At 43.3% G+C, this 20,798-nt stretch overlaps 2 protein-coding genes across 10 annotated transcripts in view; both read left to right on the forward strand.

The window, feature by feature from the left end:
* Window positions 1-3,906: 3,906 nt before the first annotated feature.
* On the forward strand, window positions 3,907-18,057 carry ttc21b (tetratricopeptide repeat domain 21B). 6 transcript variants are annotated; one of them, XM_034573905.1, is made up of 30 exons: window positions 3,907-4,071; window positions 4,385-4,514; window positions 4,840-4,950; window positions 5,059-5,225; window positions 5,340-5,462; window positions 6,347-6,504; window positions 6,845-6,929; window positions 7,067-7,165; window positions 7,278-7,470; window positions 7,573-7,670; window positions 7,940-8,140; window positions 8,288-8,417; window positions 8,508-8,665; window positions 9,156-9,380; window positions 9,473-9,711; window positions 10,037-10,109; window positions 10,574-10,684; window positions 10,770-10,908; window positions 11,256-11,362; window positions 11,583-11,771; window positions 11,981-12,091; window positions 12,184-12,265; window positions 12,381-12,531; window positions 12,620-12,781; window positions 12,882-13,077; window positions 13,370-13,594; window positions 13,733-13,853; window positions 13,954-14,021; window positions 14,104-14,216; window positions 18,046-18,057. In XM_034573905.1, the coding sequence occupies exons 1-29, from the start codon at window positions 4,048-4,050 to the stop codon at window positions 14,179-14,181; spliced, it is 3,954 nt and encodes a 1,317-aa protein (XP_034429796.1). In that variant the 5' UTR covers window positions 3,907-4,047; the 3' UTR covers window positions 14,182-14,216; window positions 18,046-18,057. The 6 variants fall into 6 exon arrangements, with proteins under 6 accessions (XP_034429796.1, XP_034429799.1, XP_034429797.1 ...); XM_034573908.1 differs by lacking the exon at window positions 18,046-18,057 and adding an exon at window positions 14,270-14,839 and having other exon boundaries at window positions 14,104-14,184; XM_034573906.1 differs by lacking the exon at window positions 18,046-18,057 and adding an exon at window positions 14,292-14,838 and having other exon boundaries at window positions 14,104-14,184.
* The window catches only part of galnt3 (UDP-N-acetyl-alpha-D-galactosamine:polypeptide N-acetylgalactosaminyltransferase 3 (GalNAc-T3)), a 29,909-nt gene continuing 24,674 nt past the window's right edge, over window positions 15,564-20,798 (forward strand). For 2 of the 4 annotated variants that reach the window (XR_004612489.1, XM_034573917.1), the window contains exons 1-8: window positions 15,565-15,837; window positions 16,258-16,551; window positions 16,844-17,378; window positions 18,155-18,327; window positions 18,885-19,034; window positions 19,223-19,457; window positions 19,540-19,657; window positions 19,950-20,150. Coding sequence is in view for 3 of the 4 variants with exons in the window: in XM_034573917.1 (XP_034429808.1) it covers window positions 16,882-17,378; window positions 18,155-18,327; window positions 18,885-19,034; window positions 19,223-19,457; window positions 19,540-19,657; window positions 19,950-20,150 (1,374 nt within the window). In the remaining variant the exon portion in view is untranslated. Of the gene's footprint in view, window positions 15,838-16,177; window positions 16,552-16,776; window positions 17,379-18,154; window positions 18,328-18,884; window positions 19,035-19,222; window positions 19,458-19,539; window positions 19,658-19,949; window positions 20,151-20,798 lie in introns of those variants that run through there. The other 2 variants (XM_034573919.1, XM_034573918.1) reach the window with 2 other exon arrangements.

Consider the following 20,798-nt stretch of genomic DNA (forward strand, 5'->3'; position numbering starts at 1 on the left):
CCCCCCCCTTTATTTGATGTAGTCTATGTAAGCATGAGTCTGCCTGTGTAGATTTGCCTACACCATATAGTCTGAAACTTTGAACTTACAGCGATTCACATGGTTTAACAGCAGTTGACAGTCGAAGCACATGAAACTACACTGCCTGCATGTGCCCGATAAACACAAATGAAAACTAGAGACACTGTTTCATAAAGTCAGATCAGTTCAAGTTTTTCTCTCTTGGAAGTTATTACCTCGGGAATGTTTAGTGGACTGATATTCATTGGTGTGTGCAATTTGGTGCAGATCAAAATAAAAATCGGGATCAAGTAAATTTAAATTTCATAAGGAGACTGCTGGGCCTTGGAGGATGTATGCCCTCCACTGAGTACCATTATAGTTTGTCTTAATTGTCTTATTAGAAATTCAGAGCACACATATGTTTCGGTTTATCATTCAAAATGAACAAATGCTTATTTTCTTACATTAGAGTTTTAATTATTATTTCTTATTGAAGTTAATCATCTATCAAACACTAAAGCTGCATTACGACTCCATGACCTTCTGTACCTGATCTTTGTTTGATAAACTAATTTCCTTGACATCAGGCAAAGATTGAATAATCCTAGTTGAATGAAGTTGATGAGTAACTGTCAGAGTTCATTATGAGGAACCTAAAGATCGAACTACATCGCTGATTCGGTGGCATTACCCATCAGCTTTTACAGTTATTAGCTTGATGACCGCTACACTGCTGATCGCATTAGTGTCATTTCAGAATCTGTAAAATGTTGAAGCTATCAGTGTCTATTTCATGTGCAAAATGTAACGAGCACTCAAACTGTTAATGGTTCAACTTGTATTGATCTGTTGAATCTCTGGGGATATTGGAAAGCACTTAAGAATGTATGATTTTAAGCAAATAATCTTGAATGACGTGACAAAACACATTCTTATAAATAAAAATTCTTGACAATGCTTCCGTCTCTAAGAAGGGAGCTTTAGACCTGGAAATGTGTGAAGATTCATTATATTTGTTTGTGTGCAGTATAAAAACATCTGTGCAAGAAGCTGGTATCTGGCTCCTGAGTGCGCTTTGTGGCTTCTGTGCCGGAAACTATTAGCATCTTAAGTGGGTGGAACATTTTTATTAATTATTAACAACAGTCCAAATATTCATTACAGTCCAGAGTTGCTCTTACCTTTTGTGACTGGCTGAATCCTGAGGGCAGTAAACAGAAGGCTGACGGCAAAGTGCTGATTATTCCTGCCATTCTGTCTCACAAAGATGATGCGATTAGGAATTTGTGCCACATCCACTCTGGTGAACGTCGACCAGTGCGCTCTCAAAACCCGAGTCACTGTGATGGAGACAAATTGTCAAATTTTTATATGAAAAAGGTCAAACGATTCTTATTCTGTTAAAGAAAAGATGTATTTTTCCCTATAATATAATTTTAAATGTTAGAGAGACAGAAACGCAGTGTGGGACTGAAAGCAGATCACAGGCCCCCTCGTGGCAACAGGTGGCGTTACAGACTGCTTGTTTTAATGATCTTTAAATCAAGAGTGATTTTGCAGATTCTCCTCGCCGGTTGCTCGGCTACGGGACATAAAGACCCTTTAACTGTAATAGGGTGGAGGGCCGGAAGTTGGTCTGCCGTCTGCAGGCCAGACGTCTTGCAAGTTGGGCAGTAATGTGGGGACATGTCATATGTGGAAGGACGTCCACTTAGCTTGGGATCTCGCCACTGGCATGCATGGAGGAGCATGCGATGGAAACAATTCAGAAAGAAATCTGAGAATGCTCCCCCATTACAGCTCAGTAATTTTATTTGCTGTAGGTAGATGGGGAGAAAATCCCATTAGATTAGGTGGTGGTGAGTCCCCCCCCACCAACACCAACACCACCTGCCTGATGTGCTTATAGACAAACACACAGACTGACAGACAGACATGGCAACGACTCACTTTTTAACAAACACACACACTGTTTTAAATGGACCACTCCCCCGGTAACTCACAGCAGCACACACAATCACAACTAATTCAGTTTACAGACAACACCCTCTCTATCGAAAGATTTCTACAAACAATGTCATTACTGCAACTATGTATGAAAATAGTAAACATTAATACAGTACATTTTATATACAAATTAGTACATGGAATTTTCATGTTTATTACAATATACTTGAAAACAGGAAATAAACGAGTTCATTGGAAAGTGAACTGATTGTATTATTGGGCATGGCTCTTTGATCGATAATGGTCTGTACAAACCACAATGGATATGGCCATTAGAATGCTATAGCAGCATATCCCAGGGGGTAGATGTTCCACAGTAGTTCCCCTAATAGGTTTTCAGATGCATTCTTTGGAAGTGCAACAACACAAGCAGTACTTATTGCTCTTTGCTAAGTACAACACCTTGAGTTTCTCCTGTGCAACTACTATGTATGAGTATTATTGGGATGACAATGTATGAAATTTAGATTAATACAATAATAAAGACATATCTGTCAATATTATGAGTTATACGTATTAATATGGTAAAATACATTGTGAGATAAATAGTGAAGTACGGCATACAGACATTTACCATTGCTGCACACGCTCAGAGCTCGATAGCAATCTGATTTGCTCTTCCATTGACGTGTGCTGTAGAGAGTAATGATTATGTGCCACAGTTAGTGCTAAATAGTATCTGACAAGGGATGGAAAGGTCTCTCCTGGAACAGTTGCAGCCATGCTGGACACTGGCTGCTCCTGCCATGGGCTCAACACTGCAGACATCAGGAGCTCAATGGAACTGGGTTGCATAACGTTGGGCCACAATTTAACACCGGCCAGATGGAAATTATATTTCCATTGCACGTGATTAATGATGCAGAGCTGGGTCAATAGGTGACAGTTTGCAGCAACTTTCTTGTTTGGCTAACATGAAGAATATACCTTACAAAGTAACAGAAGTTAGATGTTATGTATAGGTCTGGCAAACAGAAGGCCACCCCAACACCAAGCCTACTGACCACATGAATGCAACATGAGTGTAATCCAAGCCACCAAGCTCTCTTAAACTATTTCCATATATTCAAAGTAGGTTAAACTTACTTTCACATGCAACATTTTTTTTGCATGTTGCGTGAAATCCCCTTCAAATAAAATCATGCTGCCTCATGAAGTCATGGCACATGGTTACAGTTTATTACCATGTGCCAGTAGTTTATTTAGATTTATTATGTTTGAATAAATATTTCCCATATAGCTGTTTCAGCTAAATACTGCATAATCATCAGCAGCAGCAGCAGCAGCAGCATCATCGTCATCAGCATCATCATCATGTAAAGCTCTGTTAATAGGAGACAAAATGAATGAATTGAATAAATATTTACCCGTATTGATGTTACAGCCAAATAGTGAATAAGAAGAAGAAGAAGAAGAAGAAGAAGAAGAAGAAGAAGAAGAAGAAGAATGTTTTTCTTCTTCTTCTTCTTCTTCTTATTGTTCTTATTATTAGTAGTATTAGTATTGCTACTAATATCATAGTACTAATAATTATAGAAGAGTAACATTTTACTGTATAAAGGGGTAACAGCGCCACCTAGGAGACAGAAGGTGAAACTAGCTCGAGTAGATTTCAAAGATGGCGACGAATCAGCGAATATATTCCCTAAATTTGGTCTGTCAGGCTTCAAACCAAGCTGACAGACCCTGAACACTTTACCACCCTTCGTCCAACTAATCGAAACAATTAAATATCACATATTCACAAACAGTCTCGTCCATTTTTGTGGTTTACCTCTTTCCAACAACACTTAATGACACGGGTACAAGAGTAGGCGGCTCTCAGGTTGTGCCTGAAAAGAAACACTCGGGGTAAAACAACCCCCATACGCGTACTCGTTACCAAGTTACCAGGCAACGCTGAAGGAGTTGGTGCAAGATGGCGTGAGGACCAAGAACTAACGTCGTTTTTTACGCTAAAACACAACACACACGGGTTAAAGTAATAGCTGGTTTCAGGTTGGTTATCGTTAAAGAGCACAAAGCTTCTCCGCCAAGATGGAGGATGAAGAGACAACGTTGGTAAGCCCTTTTGTTTTGATGGTACAGTGCTATGACACTAGCTTTTAGCCTGTGGGGAAAAACAATACAGAACTGGTTAGCGATGTATGGGAGAAAACTGTCCTTTTAAAACCCAGAAACAGCAGCGACAGACATCGGCTAACGTGACAGATGAGCTAGCTAACGTGAACTGAGGCTAAACGCAGGAGTCCTTTGGTTTGCATGTCGTTGTTTTGTCCTGTTGTGGAAACAACACTGACCCCAGGGAGGGAGCTGGTGTCTGTGATTTCTTGGTAATTCACAGCTTCCTGACCTCCTCTCTGTTTCCACACAGGCTTTGATCAAGTACTATTGCTTTGAGAAATACTTCAACCACGCTGTAGACGCCGCAGCAGCTGCTCAGAGGAAGTTTGGCACTGATCACGTCTGCAGTTTTTTCCATGCGTATGGGTCCCTGATGCAAGGTAGGATTCAAAACCCATAATACAAATAATAACTTTGGTACGATGGTACGAAGTCTGAGATTTCCAGAATGAAGTATAACGAGAATAAAGTTCAAACTGTTTGTTTCTCTTTTTTATTGCAATATTATGACTTCATTTTTGTAAGATTATGATTATATTTCTCATTACAATATTATCTTATTCTTATAATATTAAGACATTAATCAAAATGATTTGTTTTCTTAAGTATGTCCATAATACTCCATTGCGCATTAGCCAGTTCTGATCAGACTATTGTGTCTTTGCCACCTGCCGCACGTGCACTTATGTCGTTGTCTCTCCACAGATCAGATTCAAGAAGCCTCTGTGGAGTTGGAAGCGTTGAGAGACAGTCGGGATGTGTCTCTTTGCACATTGATGGCTCTTGTCTACGCCGAGAAAAAGAAGACACACCCAGGTAATCCATGCAGGAGTGCTTTGATTCATATCATGGCTGTCTGACTTTGAACAAACTCAGAACTGGACAAACGTGTTGATAGTATTGTAAGTGTCACTGTTTTCACAGACAGGGAAGTCATTCAAGAACTTGATGCTAAGGTCAAAGAGGATCGTAAAAGTGCATCTCCCAAGAGCCTTTACTATGCTGGGCTGTTTCTTTGGCTGTTGGGGCGAAATGAAAAAGCGAGGGAGTACACAGAGAGGATGATCAAACTCTCCAACGGCTCTAGAGAGGTGAGATATGTCATGTGTTTTCAAAATAAATCAATATTATTATTTCCATTTTATTGCAAAGCATTTAAGCGTATGAAATGGCTTGTAAAATTCACATTGATATTTCTTGTTCAGGGGACAATCCTAAAAGCCTGGATAGATGTGACATCTGGTAAAGACGCCTACGCCAAGAAGGCTGGAAAATACTTTGATGAGGGACTGAAGGAGAAAGCAGATGTCTTTGCCCTGATGGGAAAGGTGAGATGAGAACGACAAATTCTAAGGGCCTTCTTTACCACAGCTGAAAATGTTATGATGCTATCATTTCTCCTATTCTCTATATCCTCTCACTGTATTGTGTCTATAATTGCCTAAGTGGTTGATTTATTGCATTATTTGACTTTATATTCAGCTATTCCATTCATTACGTGAACTATATGTCTATATGGAGATTTGTCTCTCTTGGTTTGTCTTTTTATGTATTGAATAGGGACAGACTTTTATTCCTGGTTCTATCTGTTATGGAAGTTTTCTGGAAGCTGGTGAAAGGAGAACTCAGGCAGCAGCTGATGTCTTATGCAGACGTTTTTAATGTAGACTTGATGCATCAAGGAGACCAGAAGGTGGAACAATATACAAACGCTAACAGAGCGTCTGAAGATGTCTCCCACAGCATCCCAGTATATCTCCCTCTACTTGCGTCACCCATTCCAACAGCACATCCATGAATGGCCAGAATTGCTGTCAGTCTCTATGTTACATGAAGGTGTTCGCATCCCATTGGATAGTTAAGCCTAAAGCATGCATTCCTAAATCACATTCTGTCCTTACGTCTTGTCCCTGGAGAAATACGCAAAATAGTTGAAGTTGGTGCCTCTCTGTCTGGCACATCTGAGTTAGATATGAAAGTCCCTCAACGTAGACACTACAATGTACTGTTGGTGGGGCCCAAGGTCTATAACCTGACCTTGGGTACTGCTTGGAGAGAGGAGAGAGTATCTGAGACAGGCACTTTTCTCTAAATGGTGTACAGATATAATGTGTATATACACTATTTACATACTATATAGTGGCATATACAGTAATGTGTGAGGATGGTGAATAATTCCTCAACACTATCTACTATCTTTGATTTGTTCTAGGCACAATACTATGAATATCGCCAGAACTACTCCGGAGCCCTGGAGATGGTAAACCAGGTCATTGTGAGTTTCCCTGAGTTTGTGCCTGCTCTTATCAAGAAGATGAAACTGTTGCTCAGCCTTCAAGACTGGGATCAAACCATGGAGGCAGCACACAGGTAATTGTTACCAAATCTTACACAGAGGTCACATCTCTGTCAGCACAAGCTTATTTGAACTTTCTTCCTCACACTCACAGAGTCTGTAGTGAGATCAGGAAGCGCAACAAAACATTTGCAATCGCCACCAGGCATATGACAAAAGCAGTCTGAGTTGTAGCTGCTTGCTAATGGGTCCAAGCAGCACACAGGAGACTGTACAATCTTTGGCAGCCCAGTTTTATTCGACTGGAAGCTTAATACAGTAGTGCAGCAGTATTGTATGTTCTATTACTATCAATCCAAGCTTATTAAATGAAGAAGATGAACTGCATTCACTGCACCGTGTGTCATGTTTCAGGCTCTTACAGAAGGATAAAAATAACCTGGAGGCAGTTCGGATGTTAGCTCTACATTCTTTGTGTAGAGATGGAGATGTTACTGAGGTAAAGCGCACCCATTTTCATTTTCAATTTCATACCTTAAACTCACAGGGATGCAATTCAGCAGGAACCAAATTAAAACAAAAAAAAGTGGGATTGATGATCAATTTACTGCAACTGTTTTCTATGTCCCTTGACAGTCAGTGAAGCAGCTTTCAAACCTCATCAGCAACTTGGATTTTCTGGAACCGCATAACCCCGAGCTTCTCTACAGAATGTCTCTCGCCTTCACTCGTGTTGTAAGATGATTTTCAATATGCTCTGTAAATTCTTAATGCTCCCTTTTTAAAGAATTTCTTGACTTGCGTGGAATCTTTTGATTTAGGACTCTTTATGTTGTTTTCCCTTAAGTGTGGACGAAATGAGAAAGTGATTGAGCAGACGTTCAGGATGGTGGAGAGAGCCTTCTCTGTGGCATCGAGGGACTCCGATTTAGCCACGGAGTTGGGCTACCAGATGGTCCTTCAGGGCAGAATCAAGGAGGCCATGAAGTGGTACAAGACCGCCATGACCTTGGATGAGACCAGTGTTTCTGCTTTGACTGGTAACATGTTACAATAATTAATCGTTGTGTCTACACGACACTTAGTTTTCTTACATATGTTTAAATTTGAAGATGAAATATTTTTTCTTTTCTGTTACCCAGGCATAATTCGTTGCCAGCTGATAGAAGGCCACCTTGAGGACGCAGAACAACAGTTGGAATTTCTCACAGAGATTCAACAATCTATTGGAAAATCCGGGGTATTGTCTGTTTTATAAATGCTGACAGACAAGAACATGAAATGTCTTTTTGCTCTATTATTAGAATCCTCTGTAAAGGACTCACATGGTTTAAAAGAATTAGATTTACTTACAAAAAAAAAGACAAAACAAGAGAATCTGGCAAGAAGCAGCAGTAGTAATTCAATATTTGGATTATTGTTTTGCCCTTGTCCTCCTGCTGACCACATTACTTTAATCTAATAGCTTTTGCTTTTCTCCTTCTCATTATTATCACCCCACTCTGTTAGGAGCTACTGTACCTGCGTGCTTTACTGGCGGTGAAAAAGCACCGACCACAGGAAGAGGTTACCAACCTGCTGAACGACGCAGTGGACACACACTTCTCCACACTGCAGGGTCTGCCTCTGGGAACGGAGTACTTGGAGAAGCTCAACCCCGACTTCCTTTTGGAGATTGTCAAAGAGTATCTGGCACTTTGTCCTGCTAAGGTACGGATGGTTTAGTGTGAGAGACTCAGTCAGGTATTCATTTTTCCAACAACGATTGTGTTCTATTTTTCACTCATTTTGGGATAATATGGTAGGGATGTGCAGACGTTATCTTCTTTAGTAATACTTTTACTGTTCATGTTTTAGCCTTTAGCCCAGGGCCAGACTCCTGCTCCTCAGCTCCAGCACTGTGCCACGTTGTTGGATACGGTCGTCAAGATTGTGCCAGGTCTCCTCCAAGGGGTCTTCCTGCTCGCCAAAGTCAGATTTCAGTCTGGTGAGCGATGCGTTTCAAATAAATAGGATAGCTTGTTTGTTAGTTTTCCAGTCGCTTCTGATTTAAACTGCGCTGCTTCTGTTCATTCAGGTGACACTGACGCTGCCCAGAGCAGTCTACATCACTGCTTGGAACAGTGTCCATCTCATGCAGATGCTCATCTGCTAATGGCACAGATCCATCTGCTGCAGGGCAACTTCACGTTGTGTTCCCAGTCTCTTGAACTCTGCCTCAGCCATAACTTTGAGGTAAGATCACCATCAGGATGACAGTATCATTGGCTGCTAAATCTTTACGAGACATAAATACAGCTCTTATACCTTTGTCTATAACAGTTACAACAATGTCAGCTTGTCCCCAGCTAGACATATTAATACAGCAAAGAATAAAACAGCAACCAGTAAATATAGAAGGGGTCTTTGATGGTATTGTCAACAGGGACAAGATAACAGCATGTTTTTGTAAATGCCAACAGTTGTTTGGATGTGTAGTCAGGTTTGGCCTCATTAAAAGCTGCTGTCAGATAAATAGTCAGGTTAAAACAAAATCAATGTCAGTGTTAATAGTGGCAGTTCAGCTTAGTCAGGCTGATCAAAGACATTTCTGTGGTGAGTGTTATTTCTTGCTCGAATCAATAATCCCACCACAGATTTATGCGCAATGTTTTGACAATGTTGATATTGTTCACCTGCAGGGATCACATGTCCGAATGTATCATGACTTCCTGTCCCATTCCAGATTCGAGAACATCCTTTGTACCACCTGATCAAGGCTCAGAGTCAGAAGAAGATGGGCGAACTGACGGAGGCTATTCAGACATTGCAGATGGCCATGGCTCTTCCAGGTGTCCGCAGAGCTGGATCCGCATCCAAGTCCAAGAGTAAGAAGATTGAGCTGAGCCCTGCCGACTGTGTCTCTGTCTTCTTGGAGTTAGCTGAGGCCCTGTGGCTCAACGGGAAACAGGTATGAGGCTGACCCTTTGGTATTACACTTGTGTCTGGCCATGAAGAAAAAAGATTTTCAATATTAGCTTATGGATTGATTTAATATTACAGCATGAGGCAGCAAAGGTGATGCAAGATGCCATCAATGAGTTCTCGGGAACTCCTGAGGAGCTACGTGTCACCATTGCCAACGCGGACCTGGCCCTGCTCCGCGGTGACACCGAGCTGGCGCTGAGTATGCTCAGAAACATAACCCCTGAGCAGCCCTACTACATCCAAGCCAAGGAGAAGATGGCAGACATATATCTGAACCACAGAAAAGAGAAACGTCTGTACGCAAGCTGTTACAGGTGAGCAGCAACTTTGGAATCTAAAAGGGATTTTGATGTGAGAAAGTAGCAGAAACTATAAATTCATATTCAATTAAAAAAACCTTATGAGTTCTAAATCTTTGCTTTTGCAGTAATACCGGAACACAATTGAATGCATGACTAGGATATTCAGTCCCAGTGCACAGTTCATCCAGCTGAACCTGTACCAATCTTCTCTTGTCTCTGGTGCTACTGGCAGTGACCGCTAGTAAAGCATGGCTGAACCTCAGACCAGCAAAGACATACAGTATGTCTGCATAATTAACTACTATCATATGTGATGCGGTATCTTTCTTTTCTCCAGAGAGATGGTGGAGAAGATGCCCAGCCCTCACACATATCTCTTGCTAGGGGATGCCTACATGAACATTCAAGAAGTAAGTGGGAGATATTTTCCTTTTCTCATGACATCTGAGATCAGTTTTAAAGGTGCTACATGCTTCAAATAACTACAATCTGTCTAAATAGTCTAATCACTGATTTATTTTGGCTAAGTCATTCATGCCTTTTCCAAAATAGCAAAACTCAAAGGTGTACTGAGCCAGACTGAAGGACAGGGGGACAGTTAGCCATGTAGCCATGATCAAAGGGTACAGACATTGTGATTCACATAAACAGAGCTTGACCGGAGGTGACCGGTCATGTTGACGTATACTCTGGTTGTTCGGTATCTGCAGCTTTACCGTCAGCTCTGAGCTTGAAGCATGCAGCGTCATTCAATGTGTTTATCTAATGTCCACAACATGAAAGTGATCCACTCTAACTGCCTGAATAATGTTTACAAAAACCTAAAACCAAACAAATGTCGACACTGCTTAACGTCCTGTTTGTCGATCCTCAGCCAGAGAAAGCCATCAGTGTTTATGAGCAGGCTCTGAAGAAAAACCCCAAAGATGGTGCTTTAGCCAGCAAGATTGGGAAAGCCCTGGTCAAGACGCATAACTACGTCAAGGTTCGCTTGTACACTCATTGAACGATAAACAGAATTCGCAGACAGACAAACCGCCGCTGACACTAATAGCGCTGCTGTTACACAGGCAATAAACTACTACGAAGCTGCCTTGAAAACTGAGCAACAGAACTTCCTGCGCTATGACCTGGCAGAGCTGCTGATGAAGATGAAGCAGTACGAGCGCTGTGAGAGGGTCCTGCATGAAGCGCTGGCCCATGAACCAGGTGCTGAAGGTGTCACAATGTTTTCATACACACAGTGGACAGCCCATGTCAAACACAACAATAAGAAGAGAATCTAGTCATGAGGATAGTTTGTGTTTATATGGGGCTGTACATTCTCTTCTTTGCACATAGCACTGACGCTACAGGCCCCAAGGTTGCAGTGTTACCATCTCTGAAAACAATCACTGGTATAATGCATTTGAACAGATATGTGACAAACAAATACCAAACCTTAACAAGTAATGTTTTCAGATATAGTGTATTTATTTTAGGTACATTACAACTGCATACAAATGTCAAACTTTAATTGTGTTTCTAACTTAATTTCTGTCTTTGGACCTTCCCAGGGAATGAACTAACGGTTCTCTCAGATGATTGTCGTTATCTGGTCCTGTTGGCAAAGATCCAAAATAAGGTTGAAAAAAATGAGGAAGCTTTACTTTCCCTGCAAAAAGTGAGTTGTTCCCATTTCTGACTCATGTTTTTTCCCTTTTGTTTCAGTTTGGTTTCATGTTTATTTCCAAGCATTACCTCCCAGCCTAAAAAGATAGACAAAACATCAAATAATGCAAGCTTTCTTGAATCCCAATAATCTTTTACTTGTTTATATAGAAATGATGATGATAAGTACTGTAGTTATTTCCGTAATAAGGTTGTATTTTTGCTGTACGCAGGCCCGGGATGTGCAGGCCAAGGTGCTGAAGCGGGTGCAGTTGGAGCAGCCTGACGCCGTCCCCGTGCAGAAACAGCTTGCAGCGGAGATCTGCGCGGAGATCGCTAAACACTACACAAGTCTCAGGGGCTATGAGAGAGCAGTCAAATTCTACAAAGAAGCTCTTGTGTATTGTGAGACCGATCGCAAGGTCAGTGCAGCCGAATCAAAAAACGTTCTGTGTGCTCACTGCAGCTGTGGTTCACAAGCATCTTTTAGTGCCGCGCCCTTGTATTTCTACAATTTTGTGATCATAGTTGTTGACGTAGGAAACAAGGCTTCTTTTATCTTCCCTACATTATTCCACAACTAATCTTGTCACATCAACTTTAAATAAATGAATGTGCTCCCTGTTCCTAGGTGATGCTGGAGTTGGCTCGGTTGTGCCTCACTCTGGATGAGGTTGACGCATGCCAGGAGCAGTGCGGCGTCATTCTGAAGAATGACCGGTTTAATGAGGACGCAACTCTGGTTTGTTCTGTCTGACTGCCACCACAATTGTGTGTAACCTTTTCTTTGGAACTAATTCATAGAACTAATTTCTTACACGTGTTCGTCCTCAGATGATGGCTGACATCTTGTTTAGGAAGCAGGACTATGAACAGGCAGTTTTCCACTTTCAACAGCTCCTGGAGCGCAAACCAGGTGCAACAGAGACATGTTTCTCTTTCCTTGTTTTCTTTTTTTAAACACAAATTGGTGCTCTATGTAAATGTGAGTTGCTGATTTGACCTTTGGAAACGCGTGTCTTTTGTTTCAGACAACTACCAAACTCTGTCACGTCTTATTGACTTGTTGAGGAGGGCCGGGAAGCTGGAAGAAGTGCCCAGATTTCTTGATATGGCCGAAAAAGATTCTTCCAGGACTAAGTTCGACCCTGGGTTTAACTACTGCAAAGGACTTTATCTGTGGTGAGCTTGGAAGTGTTTCCTCTTGATTATGCCAACATGTGTTTGGAGTGTAGTGTGTTATGTGATGAAGCTATCTCTTGCTGCTCAGGTATACAGGAGAACCCAATGATGCCCTGCGACACTTTAACAAAGCACGGAAAGACAACGACTGGGGTCAAAACGCCGTGTATAACATGATTGAGATCTACCTAAACCCTGACAATGACACCATGGGAGGAGAAGTGTTTGAGAATCTCGATGGTGAAATTGGGTAGGCAGCAGCTGCAGTAGGAGCTGATCATTGAAGTAAACATCTGTATACTGGTGTGTTTTCATACCTACAGTCTTAACCTCTCGTGCTCACTCATCAGGAACTCAACAGAGAAGCAGGAGTCAGAGCAGCTCGCGGTGAGAACGGCTGAGAAGCTGCTGAAGGAGTTGAAGCCTCAGACGCCGGGCGGACATATACACCTCCGCATCCTGGAGAACTACTGCTCTTTGGCGACCAAACAGAAGGCCAATGTGGAGAAAGCACTGGGTGTTTTCACAGAGATCGCAAACAATGAGGTAAGTAAACTCCAGATGGTGCATATGATTAACACCACTCCGTCCCGCTTGTGTCAATATACTCACACCAGGAGCTGCACATTATTTCAGGCTCCCTTTTGATGTCAGTCATTCCATTTGATAATAAACTCCGCCTCCACTCCGCAGTGTTGAATCCAATGAGTTCAGTTTATGAATTATATATTTTTTTAAAGAAAAAATCACATTTAATTTTTTTACTTATGTACTGAAAGGGGGAAAGGGTTGTTGTCAGATTAGTCCTGTCCAACCGAAATTCTTTGGTTAAATCCAGAAAGACAATGTCCCGGCACTGTTGGCCCTGGCGACAGCTTATATGATGCTTAAACAAACGCCGCGAGCCAGGAACCAGCTCAAACGCGTCGCTAAGATGAACTGGAGCCTCGTTGACGCCGACGAGTTCGAGAAGAGCTGGCTGCTCCTGGCGGACATCTACATCCATTCAGGGAAGTATGACATGGCCGGGGACCTGCTGAAGAGATGCCTCAATCACAACAAGGTCAGAACTGAAGATACTGGGATTCATTAAGATTTGATTTCCAGAAAGCTGAGGCAAATTCATACAGAATTCTTTCTCTCCATTATTTTTATTTTTATTTTGATAATTCAGAGGCTTTCACTGCAATGTTTTCCACAGTCATGCTGCAAAGCGTATGAATATCTGGGCTACATAATGGAAAAGGAACAAGCCTTCCGTGATGCAGCGCTCAACTATGAACTGGCTTGGAAATATGGAAATCGGACCAACCCGACCATTGGTGAGTCGAGCGAAATCACATCCAGGTGTTTCTGTAACGACAAAGGGGATTAAGAGAAAAATATCAATTTCATACTTTGTTATGTCTGTTTCTATTTCAGGATACAAGCTTGCTTTCAACTACCTAAAAGCAAAGAGGCATGTGGATGCCATAGACGTGTGTCATAAGGTGAGAACACCTGAGGATGGTTCCAGTTTTAGAACTTCAAACTTTTTTTGCTCCCGTGAATCATGTTTGCTTCCTTCCACAGGTTCTGTCTGCTCATCCGAATTATCCGAGGATGAGAAAGGACATCCTGGACAAAGCTCGCACTTCCCTGAGATTGTAGGGTGTGTGTGTGTGTGTGTGTGTGTGTGTGTGTGTGTGTGTGTGTGTGTGTGTGTGTGTGTGTGTGTGTGTGTGTGTGTGTGTGTGTGTGTGTGTGTGTGTGTGTGTGTGTGTGTGTGTGTGTGTGTGTGTGTGTGTGTGTGTGTGTGTGTGTGTGTGTAAGACTGCTTACGTGAGAGATGGAACCAAGGTTTCTGTAATAAAAAATGTTTCATATTTGATGGAGTTCTCTTCATTGTTTGGTTTGCACTGTCAAATGTAATTTTTTCGGAGTATGTGAATGTGCTGCTGACATTCCTGAAGGAAAACCACAGAGTGCAGGGGGGGTTCAGGCACACGCAGCGTTTTCTTCCCTCACAAAGACACCAAACTCAAAATTGCAACAGATTTTTTGGGAACTCAAAACAAAGGGCTGTTAAAATCTCAATTACAGAACTTAATCTGAAACTGAAATGTTCCCCACATCTGTTAATAAATCCACCAAGCACGTTAAGGTTTGTTGTTGCCAGGATTATGCAAAAGCTGGGGAATGACACAAGGAAGAATGAACTCAACAACTTTTGGTGCAGATACAGAAAAGTGGGCAGAGCCAGGAGTTTCTTTTCACTTTCTAAGACTTTGCATGACAGTGGGTTTTCAACATTTTCACAGATTTCTCCGAGAATAATTCGTGGATCTTGAAAAAACTAGGACACATGTAGGGGACTAATATTTAGGAGTGTGTGCAATTTGGTGCAGATCCAAATAAAGATCCAAATCTAGTGAATTTAAATGTGGTATCAATAGGGGACTGTTGGGCCTTGGCAGAGGTATGAACTCTACTGAGTGCCATTCTAGTATTTAATCTTATCTATTGTATATGTATTTTTATTTTTTTTATACTATCCTCATTTATATAAGAATTCATAATGAATATTATCTTGTGATTAATTAAGACTCATGAGATGCAATTATCGATATGCTGGCACTAGATATCGATATTTATTTATATATATTGGACTTTTGTAGATTTACATTGGAATGATGACACGTGGACATTGACAAGTTACAGCATGTTTGTAAAAGTTTAAAAGAGGCACTAAGAAAAGCACTTTTTTGTACAATGTGCTACTTTGCTGCACTTTACCTTTTCAGGGGCATTTTGTATTCTTCATCACTTACACAGATATCGTGATGCGAATTGTCTTGCCATATATTGATTATCGGAAAATCGCTGTATCATGATATTATTGTTATCGTGGGCCACAGCATATCGCGAGATACCCTGCGATTCCCAGGTTTACATGTATATAGATATTTCAACTTTTTAGATTATGTTTTAAATAAAGTTTTGGTCAGATTTTTCGTACTCACTAATTGATTCTTTTTTTTAAATGAATAAATACACAATAGAAAAGACACTTATTAAAATGTTGGGGTGTTTTCATTTCCAAGCATGACAGGGGGAAAGTAGGACACAGTGGACATTTTACTGGACATAGTGAGGTGGCTTCCTGCCGGGGGTAGGACGCCTCTGCGGATGGACTCGGTGTCAGAGGCGGAGAAGCAGGGCGCCTGAGCGGGCTCCCTGCGGCTGGAGTCCGCTGCGTTCCCCCACCGAGCATCAAGCATGAGCGAAACCAGAGGGACGTTGAAGCGAGCGGACAAAGTTACACCGGTGAGTGTCTCCTTTCTTTTTCAACTTCTAACGCTCAACGCGGGCAGATGCGCTTAAACACGAAACTTTACGCACGCGTGCATGTGCGTTTCTCAGGGGTCCCGGCTCTGGTGTTTTTCCTCAGACAGCCCGATTGGACGCGGTGGGCTGTGTGTGGGGTGCTGTGCGTTCCTCCGTTTATTTGTAACCCAGCAACTGTCCCGCTGAATGACCAGTTGAACAAATCCCATTAATGACACCATTATTGAATCCGTGGAGAACTGTGCGCAGGATCCGTGGAGGCAGAGTCGCTGCGCAGGACTCTACCGGCAGGACATGTGTTTGATTCGAGCGAATTCTGTATAAAACTCAGAGTTGTGACCGGAGTTAAACGGAAGCAACAGTTGAGTCGCTGTGTCACCGGGTCTTCTCCTTCTTCAGGTATGGATTTGGACACGCACAGCTCTCCTCTGCGCAGGCGCACCAACGCGTCTCCTCCTTCTACCTGAGGGCAGCGCACCTTGATCCAACGAGACGGAAGTTTCGTGAGGGCTGAAAACAGCAAATCCCTGTTTCTCGTGTGTCACTGGCTCCACAGGAAAGTTCGCTCTGGGTTCAACAAGGATCTAACAAGAGGATCTCCGGTCCGAGCAGGATGCGATGAGTCGGATCCCACAGGAACAACTGAAAGGTCTTTCCCAACCTTAACTATCTGTGCTGGTCCTGCGCCTCATGGTACGTGGTCTCTTTCTCTGCTGGAATTCAGATCAGGGGAAGTTTGCTGATTCCATGAGACAATCTTGAATATTTGATTTGTAGATGACAGCAGATTAGTTTTAGGAGCTGCTTTTTTATTTAATTCAAACAGCAAAGGCTTTACATTACAATGTTTGAACTTTCAGTTGAAGGTGTTTATGTTTATTTCGTGACATGGCACTGCCTGTAATATTTCCCTGACAGGATCTCAAATGATATGATTACTTGTCCACGTTAAGTGCCATTAATCATGTGAATGTGTTTATTCCAGCTGCAGTCCAAAGGCAGCCTGGTCTCCATTGAAGAAGAATGACAACTCTCCGCAGAGTGTTCCGCAGGAGATTGCACCCACTCAAACTGGTGGCAGTGGCCCTCGTCTTCGTCACGTTCGTGTTCCTCATACAATGGGAAGTGGGGAGCCAGAACCAACAAGAGGAGCCCTGGCTGAGGGAGATTGCGGTGAAGCGGGATGCCATGCTGGGCATGGTGATGGGGGCTGTCAATAACTTAAGGGATGCCATGCCAAAGATGCAGATCAGAGCCCCTGTGCGTCAGCAGGACAAAGCAGACGGCACGTCCTGTCTGCCAGGTCACTACATTGCTGCCGAGCTCAGGCCGGCCCTGGAGCGGCCTCCTCAGAACCCCCTCTCCCCCGGAGCTGCTGGGAAACCTTTCCACACAGACTCGCTGAGCTCCGAGGAGCAGAAGGAGAAGGAGAGGGGTGAGGAGAAACACTGCTTTAACCTGTACGCCAGTGACCGCATCTCCTTGGGCAGAGACCTGGGACCAGACACCAGACCACCAGAGTATGTCAGCCTGTACCATCTTCATGCTTTTTGATAAACCTGTGCAAAATCACTCAAATGAGTCTCTGTGGAAATGTGCAAGAAAGAACAGGAAGATCAAGGTGTGAGTGAGCTTTGTCAACTAAACAATGTTTAATTCATTCTCTCGATGACTTTGATTTTTAGAAAAGTACCTCATGTAATTGCACCACCTAGTGGGTGTAAATGCATCTCTGCTGCTGTACATGTTGTACTCCAGTTTGGTATTACTACTCCACAGATTCATGTATTGGCCAAGAATATAACTTCCCACACTGAAAAAAAGGCAGAGTAATACAGAAGGGGTGAGGCAAAACCGAGCATCTAACCCAAAACAAGTTCATCATCTTTGCCTTTTTCGCAACTATGGAAAAACCACAGAGAAGATTGTTCTGACTGGGACTTTGTCTAAGCATGCCTGCCCAGTTACTGTGGCCAGTTCAGGAAGGAGCAGGTTTGTGTTTGGCTAATTACGGCACATCCAAGTACATGTCAGTGTGCAGTCAGGACATGACAAAGACATAAAGACGGTCCATGTACTGGCTGTCTTATAAGGGATGGGTAACAAAGTCTCCCTGGCTCTGATATGGCAGGTATTTTCAAAGGCTGCCACACATGCAGTGTCACATTTGAATCGGACACCCCACAGGGGAGAGTCTGCAGATGTAATAACTAGAACCATTGTGCCGCTCAGGAGCCGCACCGGACAGTCACATCTTTGTGCTCTTTTTTTTTTCTCCCCCCCCCTCTCGCTGCAGATGCATTGAGCAGACCTTCAAGCGTTGCCCCCCCCTGCCAACCACCAGTGTGATAATCGTGTTTCACAATGAGGCCTGGAGCACTCTGTTGAGGACAGTGTACAGTGTCCTGCACACCTCCCCGGCCATTCTCCTCAAGGAGATCATCCTGGTGGACGACGCCAGCGTGGACGGTAAAACTCAATGGGGGCCTTTCAGGACTGCCCCTCGCTCTCTTTTTTTTCGGCTGGTTTGATTTCACGCTGCGTGCTGGGTGGGCAGCCCTTCGGTGCGGCACAAAATGTGCAGAGACGAGCTCCCCGCTCCTTCTGTGGCCCATGAAGTGGGTTACGGCAGGAAGTGAGGGGCTGCTGGTGAATACTTTCCTAAGAGGAATTAGCGGCGGCTGCACTGAGAAATGAGTCAGAGTTAACTCTTGTTAACAGGTCGGATGGAGGTGGAGAGGAGAAAGGTTTCAGAAAACTCAGTCCCTCTGATACTGTTAACTTATTTGTCGGGACACAGATGGTTCCCTACTGTCCAACACTTCTCCTGACAGAGATGTCAGGAAGACAGTCTTGGTCTTTTTGCCTAAGGGGTTTGAATATTATGAATTTATCACTTTGGCAATCATTAACCTTCATGGGGCTGTTTAAAATATGCAACATTTACTCATATTATCATCTGAATATCTATAACATATATCCCTCATAACTCAACTCCGTGTCTGATTGATATCCTGTACTTTCAGATGCGTTGAAGGACGAGCTGGACGAGTATTTGAAGCAGCTGAGCATTGTGAAAGTTGTCCGACAGCGAGAGCGGAAAGGTCTCATCACCGCTCGGCTGCTGGGTGCCGCCGTGGCCACGGGTGACACACTCACCTTCCTGGACGCCCACTGTTAGTCAACAACCCTGATGTTACTCACACACGAAAACCTGTTGCTTAGTAGCCACACCCATACCTCCACACCCACAGGCCAACAACCACAATGTTTGTTTTTCTTGGAAGCCCAGGTGATTGGATTACACGTCTATCTATATTTAACTATTTGCTGGTTGTTGTCCTCTTTGTGTGTGTTTTAACAGGTGAATGCTTTAACGGGTGGCTGGAGCCTCTGCTGGCAAGGATAGCAGAGAACCACACCGCAGTGGTCAGTCCCGATATAACGACGATCGATCTCAACACCTTTGAGTTTATTAAACCGTCGCCATACGGCCAGAGCCACAACCGGGGAAACTTTGACTGGGGCCTGGCGTTTGGTTGGGAGAGTCTTCCAGATCATGAGAAAAAGAGGAGGAAGGATGAAACATACCCCATAAAGTAAGCAACAAAACGGTGCATGAATATAGAATATCAACTTGTGCGAAATAATAAAAAACCTTCAACGAAACTTTCTCCACAGGACTCCCACATTTGCTGGCGGACTCTTCTCCATCTCCAAAGAATATTTCTACGATATCGGAAGCTATGATGAAGAAATGGAAATCTGGGGCGGGGAGAATATTGAAATGTCATTTAGGGTAAGACATCACTAAAGCTGCTTTCAGACATGCACTGAACTCCGGATAATCTCCGGACATTCTCCGGAAGGGCTGTATGTGAGAACGTAAATGTCCCAATAGAGATCCTCCGGAGGATTAACCAAGGGGGAGTGGGCGTGTTGATGACGTAAGCCTTCATTCTGGATGTGCTGCAGTATTGTTAATTATCTCTGAGCCTTTGTTACCCATTGAATCATTCCAGTGTCCACGGCTGCAGATGTTTCTAAGTGCACGTCATTATACTTCTGTGCTGTCGCCCATTAACTTGCAGGTGTGGCAGTGCGGAGGACAGCTGGAGATCATGCCTTGCTCCATTGTGGGTCACGTGTTCCGCACCAAGAGCCCCCACACCTTCCCCAAGGGCACGCAGGTCATTGCTCGCAACCAGGTACGTCTGGCCGAGGTGTGGATGGACGACTACAAGGAGATCTTCTACCGTCGCAACCAGCAAGCTGCGCAGATAGCGAGAGATGTATGTACTGGTTCTATTGTCCCTGTTAAATTCCTGTGTGTGTGTGTGTGTATTCTGCATTTAAATGTTCTGTGAAACCTGCTGACGATGACTGAGCAGCAAATAGCTCTGCAGCTTTATCTTTCTTTTGCATCTATAATCATAATGTCAGGTTTTTAGGACCGCTCCCCCTGGAGACTAGTTTAAGTAACTCCAGCTTTAAGTCTGATTCTGACTTGCTTAACATACAGCTTCGGATTACAATAGTTCTCAATGCAGATCTCTGTGGAGATGAAACACATTCTTTGAAACAGACAGAAAAAGATGAGCCATTAGTGGCTGAAAGCCGTTAAACGACTGAGGGGAAAAAGGGGCCGGATGGAAGTCGACTCTGGTAAATGTCACCAGGCCCTTTGCGTTTCCCAACATGTGGTCCCATAGGTGCTATAAACTGTTCCCTGAGGGCTGCACCACACACAGTGGGCCAGCCCCTCTCCCGCTGGCTTCAAACAGACAGCACTGTCATCAAGAGCTTCAAGGAATCCGCTGTAGCAGATATCAGTGTGCACTTGTGTGAGTGGCGGCCTCGTCATTATATTAAGAGCTCTCGTTATTCGAGAGCGCCGAGGTGCCAGCGAAGCCTCTTAGATGTGCTGTTACGCTTCAGCT

Source organism: Hippoglossus hippoglossus, chromosome 21 (genome assembly GCF_009819705.1).
Source record: "Hippoglossus hippoglossus isolate fHipHip1 chromosome 21, fHipHip1.pri, whole genome shotgun sequence".
Lineage (NCBI taxonomy): Eukaryota > Metazoa > Chordata > Actinopteri > Pleuronectiformes > Pleuronectidae > Hippoglossus > Hippoglossus hippoglossus.